At 34.3% G+C, this 14,492-nt stretch overlaps 1 protein-coding gene across 2 annotated transcripts in view; it reads left to right on the top strand.

The window, feature by feature from the left end:
* Positions 1-14,492, top strand: part of LOC149529542 (uncharacterized protein At4g15545-like) — a 38,413-nt gene that overhangs the window by 7,526 nt on the left and 16,395 nt on the right. For both annotated transcript variants that reach the window (XM_089808901.1, XM_089808902.1), the window contains exon 2: positions 5,978-6,046. In XM_089808901.1, the coding sequence (XP_089665027.1) occupies positions 5,978-6,046 (69 nt within the window). The remainder of the gene's footprint in view (positions 1-5,977; positions 6,047-14,492) is intronic.

Below are 14,492 nucleotides of genomic sequence, written 5' to 3'. Positions count from 1 at the left end.
ACTTGATGAATATCATTGATATTCTGGGAGGCCAATATTCTTGATATCAGATGTGATATCAAACCTTATTTTGAGTACTTGGTGAATATCATTGATATTATGGGAGACCAATACTCTTGATATCATATATGATAATAAAACCTTTTGAGTAATTGGTGAATACCATTGATATTCTGGGAGACCAATACTCTTGATATCATATGTGATATTAAACCTTATTTGGGCACTTGGTGAATATAATGTGTAGATATTCAGTAAGACCAATACTCATGATATCAAATGCGATATCAAATGGTGGAAATCTTCTGAGATATTCTTAAAATTGTTATTTGTAATGTTACGTTGAAGTAATATTTATTCTTATGTTTTTATCCTTCTAAGCTAAGAGGGAGTGTTGATGTTTGGTAGCTTCAGGCAGATAAACCTATTATATATGAGATATAATTTATATATTGCTCTTTATATTTGAGATATAAGGTTATTTTAATATGAGAAATACACACACACACACACACATGCACTTTGTCACAAGGTTTGCCGAATTCTAGCCATGAGGGTCGAAATTCGGTGAACTCCAAAACAACATAAAACATTTGTTGAAATTCGTCTAAGATTCGTGCAAGAACAAAAGGGAAGCAATCGTTTGTTGTCCTCGTTTGACTCAGATGCCTCTTTGAGCATTGCGAATGATCTTGAGATGAAATTAAATGTTCCTATTGAAATGATTGATGTTGCACGGGATTTTGAGAAGGTTGTTGTGGTCAAATCCAAAGGCTTCTTTTGTCGTTGTCAACATCTCTGAGAAGATCATAAGGTGCAATAGTAGATTGTGTACACCAAACATAGAGTGCTTCTGCACATTCAGGAACACACAACCCTTTTGAGAAATTCACCAACTTGAGTAGGCTTGACCGACGGCCAAATTTTGAAGAGTATAGTGTCTATATGCCCCAATTAGTGCACTTCAAACTAGGGTTAATCCGTTCGTTGATTAATATTTTTAGTGCTAAATATTATTTATTTATACTGTATTTTTATATGTTTAGATAATATTAATTTATATGTTAATAATATTTGTTTAATTCATATGGTGATATTTGTTGTGTTGCTTTGTTTTTTCTAATTTTTAATGTTATCAACGTTATTATTATTAATATAGTGTTTTTATATTTAGATAATATTATGTTATAAGATAAATAGTAGTAGATATAATTTATCTATTTAAATTACAATATTGTTCTATATAATATTTATTTATTTTGTAATTTATTACTTATATTTTAAAAAAATAATAATTTATATAGGTGAATTTCTGATGGGGACCCAACCCAAGAACAGAATGGACACAACAGAAAAGGGAAATTGTATTAACTGAGAAAATAAGCTAGTACAAACAGTACAGAGAAAATAAACTTCAAAACATGCCCTAAGGGCTTACAATAGCATAAATCTGGAGATAATTTTTCCTTTCAGTACCTCCTCTCAAACTCCACTCCGAATTGCCTTTTACAATGCCAGAAATCTCCTTAAATAGACCTCGGAGGGTTAAGGACTAGGAGTACATTCTAGAAAGTGCTAGTAGGCTTCCACCGACCAAATAGAAGGTTCCGGAAGCTGTGGTAGAAGTTGGCGCAAATCTAGAAGAATCTGGAAACGGTAACCGAACTTCCGGGAAGCATAACTTTTGAACCGTAGCTCCGATTGACGAACCGTTTACATTTTCGGAAAGCTCTCGAAGCGCTCTATAGCCCTATGGACCAGCTTCGCTCGTCCCCCATTTTTCGGCCCTTTTCGAGGTCATTTAATGCCCCTAACCTGACTTTGAAGCATTCTTAAGAGGTCTCCAAAACCCGAAAAACTGCAATAACTTTCAAACCGTGGGGCCTTTTGACCTGATTCTTTTTCTGGAATGCTCTAAATCACAATTACATTCATCTGGCCAATTCACACCTTCTAGGTCACCAAAATGATGGCCAAATTGCATGCTCTTATTTTTTCGGGATTTTCTAGCACACTGATAGTTGAACTGTGAGAGTTGGAACCTTTACTTGACCCAAATGGGTATCCAAAAATGTAAAGACATGAAACAAAAACTAAGTCTAAGTACATTTTTTTGGGTTACACAGGATTGCCGTTATACCTCTGGATGCTCCTGCATCAATTTCATTTTGGAATTTTTCCGATTTTTTTGCATTGTCAAATTTTATCTGAATTTCATAGTTGCCAAACACGAACTCAAACTCGAACCTTGTGACTATATATATATGATTAAAATTGTTATTATATTAATTATTTGATTAATGAATAGACATGTCCCATGAAGGGACATGTCTATTCATGGCTTATTCTCTATATATAAATCTAAGAGAATGTTGCATTTGGAAGACATACCAATCTGGCAGTGCTTAGTACATTTACAGCAAATCTGAAAATCCAACAAGATTAAGAAGGAATATATACAAACAACCAAAAACGCAAGTTTCAAGAGAGATATACCACCTGAACTCAACGGTGTAGATAAATTAGACATATTGTGATAAGGGTATATGCAAGCTGTATATGGCTTTGCACATGCAAACTAGATGGCTAAAAGCTGAAATTTGAATATGTAAGATATTTCTAAACATGAAGCTTATAATTTTCTCCTGCAGTGCAATTTATCCCCATTTTCCACAGATGAATCATAATTACCTGATTGCTTACAAGATGACCTAGGAGAAAATTGAATCTGATAGAATTGGAGCCTGTACAGTAAATGAACAACAATTTTGAAATTCCACTATGGATAAAATTGAAATGTTGAATGAGAAAACTTGGAAGTCATGGGAATGAAATATCGTGTAGATTGACATGCATTGTGAAGATTTGTGCTGTCAAAATGGATGATCCGGCTGAATCAGCATGTAAGAAGACCTAAAATACTATAAAACTTTTAGTGGCATTAGATTTGGATCCAAGTCATAGAATTCTGTTGTGCATCGAGTTTCTGAAGGTGATTGATTTCCTAGCTTTTGACTAAAATTTGTGCTAGGCATTGGAGCAGGAAGAAAAGATGCCAATATTGGAAATTTGAAAAGCATAGTAGCACTCTGTTTACATGACATTGAGACGGTGTAAAAAATAAATAAATTGTAGATGGAATTGAATCACCTGGGTTTAATGGAAGAACTTGGCAAGCATAAAAAGATATATATATATATATTATATTCTGTGCCATGCTTCTGATTTGCAAGTTATTCTTGATTTTTTTGAAAAATTGCAGAATTTTCATTGTCAAAAATTGTATTCTACAAAAAACTGTTACAGTTCTTTGAATTGGTATCAGAAACTTGGGTGGACCTGATTCTTCAAGTTGTTAACAGCTTTTGGTACTTTGGTAAAAGTTCTATTATAGAGGTCCTGCCAAATTTCTGATACCAGTTCAAAGGGATTACGAACAAGATATGCATGGAGGAAAGAGATTACCGACGAGATATACATGGAGTTTGTTGTTGGTCTTCTTGATTTTGATTTTCATAGGAAGATGATTGCACAGAAGCTGGAGAGATTGGATCATTTTTGAGACATTGCACCGATGATCCTTTCCTGTGGATGTAATTAGTGGATCAGGGAGGACTGTAAGGCATATGTCAAAAAAATAAAGAAGTTGTGTGATGCCTTTGGCAAAACATGACCTGTAAAGAAGTTGCAGGATGGATTTTATGTGCATAAGAATTGTCATGTTCACTGATCTTAAGCTGGCTTGTTGATAAATCATTTTAGAGAGACCAACATAGATGTGTGTTGCTTGTTTTTTCAATTTTTGGAACATTTTTTTTTTAACAGAAGTTAATGTTGAAAATTAATTTTTTTTCCATTGTCATTCTTGTAGCTCTTGTGCAATGTGATGGACCAAGTTAATGTTTGATTTTGTATCACATGTGAGGAACTTCCAAAAAAATGGACTCTTTTTTTGTTTGTTGCTTTTCTTTTCCCGCTTGCCTTTTTTCTCCTTTGTTTTGATTCCTTGAGTAGTAAAATAATTATAGTGGATCTGTCACAGTCACAAATCCAAAGATTTGTGACATTGTCTGCTTGGTCAGGAAAATAAACTTGAATTCTGGTTTGAAAAACAGGTAAAAGCTTTTTGTGTCTTCTGGCTGCTGGTTTAGTGTCAGCTTGCAGCATTGTGTCAGTTTAGAATTTTGTCCTGCCTAGCAGTAATCTGGGCTGTTGCCATGATTTGTTAATTGCTATATATGTTTGTAATATGATGCAAAAGGGTTTGGACCCTTTCTTAAACCATACTTGCCTATTAATCAAACAGAAAAAGATAGGAAAAAGCAAGAAACTACCATCTTTTTCCATCACAAAAATGAGCACTTTGTGAAACTACAAAACCTTGGGGCTGTTGCTGTAAAAATATGATAATGAAATAGATAGCTGCAGATGATCAACAATTGTAAAATTTGTGTAGCAGGAAAATGCATAGCAGTAGGCAATTCTCATAAAATTTCTGTCTGAATCAGCAGATTCTGTAGGTAATATACATGTAATAAGTACAAGTAAGGATTGGTGAAGGAGGTAAAAAATATAGAAATCTTGAAACAGGAATCTACAATTTTAAAAACACAGTATAATTTTTCCTTGTTATTGTGCTCTTAAAAAATATATTGACTGTCAGGAAGATGGAGAGTAGAGTTTGAAGACACGAGAGTTTGGATAGAACCAACAATTTTTCAGTGGGAAACAAATCATACTTACAGAAACAGGAAGTCCCCATCGTTGGCAGCTAAAAATTCTGTAATCGAGAGAGGGGTCTAATTGTGGGAGCACTATTTGAGGAATGTGTGGAAAAAAAACCCAAAGATAAATTTCAGTCTTGTAGACCTCAAGAGAGGAACTCAAGAAATGTATGGCTGTGAGTTATTGATTGTGGGCCTCAACATGGATATTATACCATTTTAAATACCCAGTTAGACTTCACCACAGTTGTTACATGAACAGCCAAGAACATAAACAGAATATGTTATAAAAACTTATATGTTTATATAAATATTTTCAAGAGTGAATCTTGTCACTATAAGTTTGTGTTGATCATGGAGTTGAGGTCTGGTTGTCAACTTACCGTGTCATGTTCATGAGGACAAATTCTTTCCTTGTTTAACTTGGAACACGAGCAAGTGGTGGGATTTGCATGTAGATGCAATTTGAACTCTTGCTTTTCAACGTTATTAAAGTAGGTACACATTTTCACCCATTTATAGTAACTTTATATAGCTAGGTACAGGTCCTCACCCATTTGAAACTTTGAAGCACCTAGTATATTTTGCAGGATGTTACAGTACTCTAGACTGATTTTAGCTGCTATTAAAGTTCTTTTCGATAACTTTTTTTCTTCTGTTTGAGCAATACGTTTCTGGATTATTTTTTGGTCACAACAGCTATATAGGATTTTGATTTTTGCTATTAGTGCTTTTATGGGTCTTGTTTTGTCCTTTTTGTCTGGGTTTTCCAGATGTAGCTTATATCAAGCCAATGAAGGCCCATTGATAATCTATCATCATCTCTTCTAATTTCCTGCAGCAAAGGTATGAAATCCATAGTGAATAATCTTTGCAAAGTACCTGCAAATCACAAACCATAGAAACCAATTGTGCCTGAGGACTGCCCAGCAGATACAATTATAGACAGTTTTGACACTGGGAAATTCTTAGTAGGACAGAATCAGATGTTACAGGCCCAGACTTATTTTTAGAAACATTGTGAACAATATTCTATCTTGTTGGGTGTTATTGAACTTTGAAGTGTTGAATATTTTGTTAAGAACAGCTTCACTTTATTTTCAATACTATGTGTGTTTTGTTGTAGGTTTGAATAAATTTGTAATGATTTATGTTTTGCTATTTAAATTTATGGCCAAATTTTATTTAGGCTCAAAGTTATATGATTTGTTTTAATGTAGTACTGCACAGTCTAATGTTTTAATGGTTTGCAGAGCAAACTTGCAAATGAGAAAAATACATTGATGTACACTGTCAAAAAGCTTAATCGAGATGTGGCAAAGGTAAAATGGCTTCTTAGCGATGTCAGAGTGGGACAATTCATTTCTTATTACCTTAAAGTTTAAACCTTTTTGATGGAATAAATGTTTCTAATCTATGTAATTTCTCATCCAATGGATAATTTTTTTTGAGGGTAGCACATTTGCAGGCTTTTGTTAAAAGATTAAAAAACTACAATTATTTGTATCCCTAGATGATTAGTTGAGATTTACAGATAAGAAAAGAAAAAAAGGTTTCTAAAATATCTTTTGTGGCTCCAACATTTGCTTAAATGCAAAAAGTAAAAGCTTCTTGGGTATTTTGATACTACTGTAAACCTTGGTATCTTTTTCTCCCTGTAGCAGGAAGTTTTCCTATGTAATTTGCCTTTTCTTGTAGATGCATGTGTATGAACTTAGATTTTCACTTATTAAAAGCAAAGTTCATCTTTAACTTTCCATCATTGTGTTGTGGTATATTAGATATCTCATCTCTTATGTCAATCAAACATTAGAATTCTGTTTGTATTACCATACGCAACAAGTAATCAGTTTATTATGAGCTCGACTATGAAATCTGCTATAATTGTTATAAACTCTAGAATTGAAATCCTAGGTATGGAACGAGGTTGTCTATAACCAACAAATAGAATTCCAAATTCTGAATGCTTGTTGAATCTGTTAAATTTTATTTTTAATATTATGTGTTGTTAAACCACTAAAAGCAGAAATTAGTGAAAGATCTGACTATTTAGGATGGCATGGAAAACATTACTCACATTTTATTGTCACTGATATACCAATTTAGGCATGCGTAGGCAACGTGGAACTTTTCATTCAATAGTGTAGGTGGCACTTTCAGTTTGGGCCAAAATTTCTACAGAGTATCACCACTCCACTTGCCAAATGTCTTTTAAAACCTTTGCTTTAAACCACATCTTTTCCTCACTTTACTGTTAAAAGGCCTGTTTACAGCTAATATTATCACTTTAGCTCTGTTGTTTTTATATGGGGGTTAAAAAGAGTAGATGGAAGTTTTGACGACACCTACAAACATGTTTGCTGCAGCTAGTCTGTTTTGTAAATCAATACAATTTTTTTTTTGATAGGTAATGGGTCGAAGCTTAGATTATTTCTTATTATTTGTTGCAGTTAATTATTATTGTGTGTTAAGCTTGAGTAGACTCCACATGAGAGGCTCATAAGTTACCGTTGTGTTGTAGGCTCTTGCCTATCAATACTACTAGGTTTGCTTTGGAGTGAGTCTTCAATTTTAATCAAACTTCTTCAAACATTCTACCATTTTTGGTTCAATAAGAGCTTTTTTCTTTCCAAAAACAATCAAATGTTTAATCCACCATCCAACCAAATCCTTCCAAAATTCTAAGGCAGGGTTAGAAAGGAAGATGCTTTCTTTATATATCTAATTTTTTGAATGCCATTAGGACAAATATTTTCAGACAAAAGATTAAAATTTGACTCGTAGAAGTCCCCTTTATTACTACTACCGACATTGTTATCATTTTTGACATCCACTTAGATTTTAGTGGACGGGGATCAGATAAAGTGAAAGGGATGGCCAATATCAACAAACCTACAAGACTGAAATAAAATATTTTTGAAAGTAGAACCTATCCAGCTTTGAGTATAATCTTTTGACATCTTTGTTGGCAAAATGGTCAGCGCCCCCTCGGGATTTGTGACAAGGGACTAACTGCCTCCTATGGATTCTATAAGTCTAGTGGTTGTGTTAGACATTGATAGGTTGATCTTTTGGTGCAATGACAACCACATTTATAACAAGTGATATTAGAGCTTGGTCATAGGTTGAAACCCCCTCGAATAACGTCGAGGGGGAGATTGTTGGCAAAATGGTCAGCGCTCCCCTTGGGATTCGTGACAAGGGACTAACCATCTCTTGTGGATTCTATAAGTCCAGTGGTTGTATTGGTCATTGATACGTCAATCCTTTGGTGCAATGGCAACCACACTTATAACAATCTTTCTGATCGTGATGCTTACACCATGTGTACCATATCCTTTTACTTTCCTACTTGTCTTTTCTATATTAAGCCATATTGAAGTCTTCCTCAACAGTTAGGGAATCTTAGAAAGATTTATGGTCAACTAGTATTGTGATTCACTTTTCTCTCTATAATCATTAGAAGCATACACAAAACAAAAGTCATTTTTTTAATGAGTTTAATGACCATGCTAATTGCTCTGTTATGATTAGTGTAAGCGCACTCTAAATTAAGCTTTTAATAAACACAATCCTAAGTTTGATGCTAGTTGTGCATCTCCTATACTTAGCTATTTTATGGAATAAAAGGAGACGATTATGTGAGCCCTTTGTCACCCAAGTCCCTATTTGTAGTCATTGTTGGGGCCATTTGATGAGATCATCAATTTGATATTTTCCCTCTTCAAACTCAACTTTTCCATCCTGTTCGCAAAGAATCAATAGGGAGCACATTTTTGGAAGTTTTTAAGTTGTATTAACCAAGATAGCAACCTCTGAAAATTTTTCTTTTGGGAACGTTGGGCTTCAACCTTAAAGAGTTAGACTTCAGACTTATCATTTATTTTGAAGCTTTGTTTATTTTTATTATCTTTGATTTTGTCTCTAGGACGCAAACCTTGCAGATTTCTTTCTAGACGACAAACTGGAAGGTAGTTTGTAATGTAATTCAAGGTGAAGGATTTGGTCTGACAATGACATCATAATGTTGACTAAATTTTTTGTAAGTCACTAGCCACAACTTATAAAATTGTGACTTAAGGTAACATTTCATAAGATTTCTCTCTCCTCTCAACAATAGGGGAGGCTCCCTTCTTACAGTAGGTGGCTCCAATTGAAACTTAACTGAAAATTACATAAAGGGTGGTTCTGTTAATCAATTCCTCTATTTTTAGGAATGATTTGCAAGCATCTACGACTTTCAAACTTAACAAAAAGGTCCAATTGTTACGATAATATTGCTGATCTTGGAATTGACGTAAGAGCAATACCAGGAGCAACAATTTACTTCTTATATTTTGTGAAACAAAAACAAGAACCCAAAGTCTATTGCACTTGTCTCGAATGAGTATTCAAGCAGAATAATCACTAAGGCACAAAGCCTCTTATTGGAGACTTCCAAATTTAATAAAAATACTTACAAATGAAGCCCAAAGTAGTCAACTCTAAGTGATTACATTCACTACTATCTCATAGTTTGTCCTCCTACAACACAAAGTCTTCAAAAGTTCAAATTGGCTCTAAATACAATAGGCAACGCAAAATCTGCACAATTGAATTCCAATCCCTCTTGAGCAAAGTTCCAAAACTCACAATCAATATCCAGAAAATGTCATGACGAATCAACACATAGTTCGAAAGCAAGTTGCCTTTTTTATTGAAAGCAATTCAGATTTACATCTAAGCATAAAGTCTTGGAATGCATATTCAAATTGGTAGATTTTTCTTGCATTGCCAAAAGATGATTATTTACAACGAGCTCCGTCCTTTATATAGGAAAAGAGTGGAGAGAAAGGTGGAGAAAGAAGGGGAAAACCCTTGACCACCTTGACTTATTTTCTAACAAAATCCTAACTAAATTTGACTTATTCAAAGTTGCATGCCTAATGCATTTGCAACTTGATTACATGTTACAACTTTGTGCGTGATACTATCACATGCAATTACATGTTTTTCCATTACATGCAATATGTCAATTTACAAATTACAAACTCATGATGAAAATATTCAAAGTGCTTGACAAGGGACAACTTTCTATTACATCATCCTTTTTGGTCTTCATGTTGCCAAATGAATGCTTCATGAATGATGTACTTAGGTTTGATGAAAGCATCTTGAACCGGAATATGAATATGCACCCTTGATTGTTTTGTTGATTGGTTGTTGACCATTTTTGTCTTGAAAGCATTCTATGCTTGTAATCATTCTTTCACCTCCTTGTAGGCTCCATTACGTGATCTTGCTTGCCTAGTGTCCCTTTTTCTTCTTTACATGCATGATTGAAGGATTTTAAGCAATGAAGGATGAAGGAATTAAGGTTAAACCAACTCTTTAAATAGGGGAAAATCTTTATAACAGGGTTTTCTAGGAGCATTGCATATGAATAGGCAACAAGTTTTAGGTGAGGAAATGAAGCATGGATGAGTCCGTTGCATGCTTGTTGATGTACAAGTATCGATTTTGGGTTGTTGGCATGGAGATGGCTGAAAACTAGAAGGACATCGAATGGATGCAAATGTTTGAGCTAAAAAACATACATTTTTATGGTGTAGAACTCCAAAATCAGGTTTTTGGAGTATGAAGGCATATGCAGATATTGATGATGTTATGTGGAAAATGCATGGAAATGAATGGAAAAGGTATTTACTTATAATGAGCTTTTGTGTTTTCATTATAAGTAAACATGCAAACACATGCAAGCAACCATTATCAAGAGTTTTTTAGGTCATGTGGTAGTGACAAGTAAAGTATGAATGGAGTGCGCGTCATCATGGAAGTGGGGTTTTTGGATGGAAAAGTATGTGATAAATGAGCTCACTTCTTATGATAGTTTCTTTCGAGAATGGGGTTTTTAATCCTGACTGCACATACAAGTAAGGTGAAGTACTTGCACATGTAACTTGGAGAATTTAGATGGAAGATAGAAGGAACACATCATATACAAAACAAATGCAAATCTGAAGATGAAATGAAGAGATTTGCAAACAAAAAGAAAAGAACACATATGTACATCTTTGCCTTACGAAATTCACAAGAAATTTTACCTCTTTCCACCAAAAATAAGAGAAGTTGTCTCATCAAATCTTTGTGCAAAATCTGAAGCAAATACAATAGATTTTTGGATTTAGAATGATTGCATGAATGAGAGTTAAATAGAATTTGAATCTTGACTCAATTTCTGCAAAATGAATGCATTCTAGAGTCAAAATTCATAGGTAGGAAGTTGGAGATTGAAAATGCATCAAAATAGCAATCTTTTTGACCAAACAATATACAATATGTAGTGCATATTAAAAATAACATCTAGGGCATCAAATGCAACTTAAAAAGAATGATAGACAAGCTGCAAATGATAAACAATACCCAAGAACTCACCTTGGAAGCAAAACGTGTGGATTTGATGAAGAAAAATGGCCAAAAATGGGCCTCTTTGGGTTAAAAAAAAAGTGTCATAAATGGGCTGTTTTGTGACCAAATCCTTTCAAGTCTGCACTTTTGATGAGCCAAAACTAATCTTTGAGAGATTTCATGTAAAAACAACCCAATTGGAGGGAAAAGTCAAAGCAATCAAATGCAAACTCCTTTAGGGCTTGCTGCATCCCCTATATTAAATGGGCCATCCTCTCTCCTGAAGCTTGCCAGAAGGTTGGATCTTGATTACCTTGGGATTCCACCATATCTCCTTGGGGATGGAGAGATGTTGAAGGCGCTCTCGATCTCTATCTAGAACTAGAACTGAAAGGGATGCCGTAGCCTTTGCCTTTTGCTATGGATCTCCATCTCGACCTGCCCTAAATAGAATGGTGTGGGGTCAAAGTTTTGGTGATGAATGTTGTGATTCTTTGCTCCAAAATCCCATTGTTGCTGAAAATGCCCAAAATAAGTGGGCTTTTGAAAGTAAAAAACACATGCTTTTTGAAAAATTGCAACCCAAGCTTGTTTGATTGAATGCACATGTAAAGTGAGTAAAGATGGTTTTTTTTAATGCCAAAACACATGCTTTTGATCTCTAAATCCCCACTTTATGAGTTTCTAGTGCAAATGAAAGTAAAGATGAACACAAAAGCACATGCTTTTTCCTTTAAATTCCCTACCATTATGAGTTTCTAGTGTTAATGAAAGCACCTCTTTTGGAGAAGTATAGGCGGGTTTATAAGATGCAAAAACACATGCTATTTAAAGTACATGTGCTTTTGGGTTCAAATTGCCCACCATTATGCATTTAAGGTATAGCTCAAGTCAAAAAACACATTAATGGACTTTTAAAGTGTAATAACATGTGCTTTTGGGTTCAAATTCCCCACTTATAAGCACTTAAGTGATATAAAAATGTGTTATTGCTTATAAGAAGTCCACCTATACGTATTTAGGACTTATGTATTATTGGAAGTGGGTTTTTGATAGGTGTTTTGCATGTTGATATATGTTATGAATGATAAAAGCCACACTTTTATGCATTTTAAATGTCTCGATTAATTAAATTTAATAAATAAATATAGTTTTCAATAAAGTAACATGAAAATAGACTTAAAAATGCCAATTTTCATAAAACATTAAAAACTATGGTCACATGATCACATCAACTTAGAATGAGCTGAATTTTTAAAATGGATGTCAAAATCCACTTTAAATATTTATGATAATTTTATTTTGTGCAATTGCCAATAAAAAGCCGACCTTTGTAGGATTTTTTAACAAGATGCATTGTTGCCCTAGAAAGCCCCGCCTTTTCCTTTATAACTTGAGCTAGACAACTCCGTTGAGACCTAAGTTAGCTCGAAACATGCGAATTTCCAAGGGCTATTATCAAGATTTAAAACTACTAACAAGAATGGTGAAATTGAACAAAGGATGCAAGTCACCAAAATTCAAGCGCTTGTAGTGAGAGAAGAAAAAATCTTACTAACAAGCATTTAGAGATTTGATTTGATGGAAACCTTCCAAAAGATCGCACAAATAAAGTTATATAAAGCACTATTCAGGGATGATGAATTGCCTTTATGACATCTTATCAATGTGTTGAAACATAGAGGATACACCTTCAAATCCATGAGAAAATTGTGTAAGGTTGCCACAATTTTGTGATGTGAATTGAGAACAACACATAACAATTTGGGATCCTTTGTAGTGCATATCAAATTCATTGTGAATGAAAACTAGTGCCCAGGTTTGCATGCAACCATAACTATCAATTGGATGCAACAACTAAGGACTCAAAGATAACTATTGAAACTTCTAATACAAAATTTTTTCATCGTTTGATAGTAATCAACCATTTCAGCTACAGGACAATAGTTATGATCAAAATATCTGCAGTAATAAATTAATTTTGTAATTGTGAGATTATAATAAATGATAAATATCTTGCTTTCATTGATTTGTTTGAAGAGATATTAGCATTCTTTGAAGGCAAGACTGTTTTAGGATATTTTAGTGGTACCAAAGCCATAAACCCTTGCCAATCAATGAGGTTTTGTCTACTTTTGCTTGATTTTTTGTTGCATGTGTGCACTCCAAAGGGTTTGAATCACACAAATTTAATGCAAGTAGTAGGTTTGGACAACAACAAGAAGAGGAAATAAATCCAGATGAAGCATAAATTGTAGAGAAGGAATGAAGACTGTCCTTGTGAATTGAGTAGTTAGTTGAGTGACTTTTTGACGATGTTTGTAGAACAACAACAATAGGTGATGCAACAATTTCAAGATAAATGATCAGGACAATGGGACAATTGAGATTTGGACATTCAAGGTTAGGAAGGTCCAGTAGTCGCCACAACATAAGTGAAGCAAGGCAGGATAACTAAGACAAAAAAGCCTCTAACATAATGAGAACAAAATACAAGGTTTGATAGACCCTTGCGTCCCACCTTTTTACCTCGACCCAGTGAGAGAACCAAATGGTTTAGGTAGAAGAGACACACATCGTAGATGATATCTTGGTAACTTGTGATGAATACCTGGAGCTTTAGCTAATGTAAGGCAACTGGTAAATTCAAATCAATTAATGGACTAATGTAAAGACAAAGTTAGGACTTGTTTGGAAGGGCAAGAGTAGAAGCCCAGAGGGAAAGCTGGACAAGGCTTCTAGCTAGTGGAGTACAAGAATGTGTTGAACAAAATTACAATTCCTATTTTCAATGGGACTGGAGAATTATTAGCTAGATCTCGAGTTCATAAATTGGCCACCTTTTTGACACTCGAACCCACAAAAGAAGTAAAGGCGGTTTAGTTTGCTACCATGCACTTGAAAGGAGTAGCATATCATTGGTGGCATCATGGACTTGTTTCCCAGGATCATGCCATGGTTCAATCTTATGAAAAAATGTAAATAGGTTGATTACACCTTTTGACAGAAAAGACAAATGTCTACTAAAGGGAATTAGCCTAGTTGAAACAAATAGGACAACTAGAATCATATATCAATGAATTCCAATTTTTTTGTTATGGTTCTTGATATGTCTTAGAATAGAGTCCAATGTTATTTGTGGAAGGACTAAGTGACAGGTTAAAAGGATTGGTTAAAGCCCATAGGTCCACTTTTTTAGATGCTACTATTGGACTAGAAATGGATTTAGAAATTACAACACCCTACTAGCCTCAACAAGAAGATTTCAACCCTTGGAAATCTAACATGGGGCCAAATCAGCAAAGAAACACATGTTTTAACCAACCAAGAAATATAAATTTCAAAAGCTGATCAAGAAATACCAATGAACTTGGGAAGAAA

The sequence above is a fragment of the Cupressus sempervirens genome, chromosome 11, assembly GCF_028749045.1.
Source record: "Cupressus sempervirens isolate cs-2001-9-10 chromosome 11, ASM2874904v1, whole genome shotgun sequence".
NCBI lineage: Eukaryota > Viridiplantae > Streptophyta > Pinopsida > Cupressales > Cupressaceae > Cupressus > Cupressus sempervirens.
This window is presented reverse-complemented; position numbering and strand designations above follow the sequence as displayed.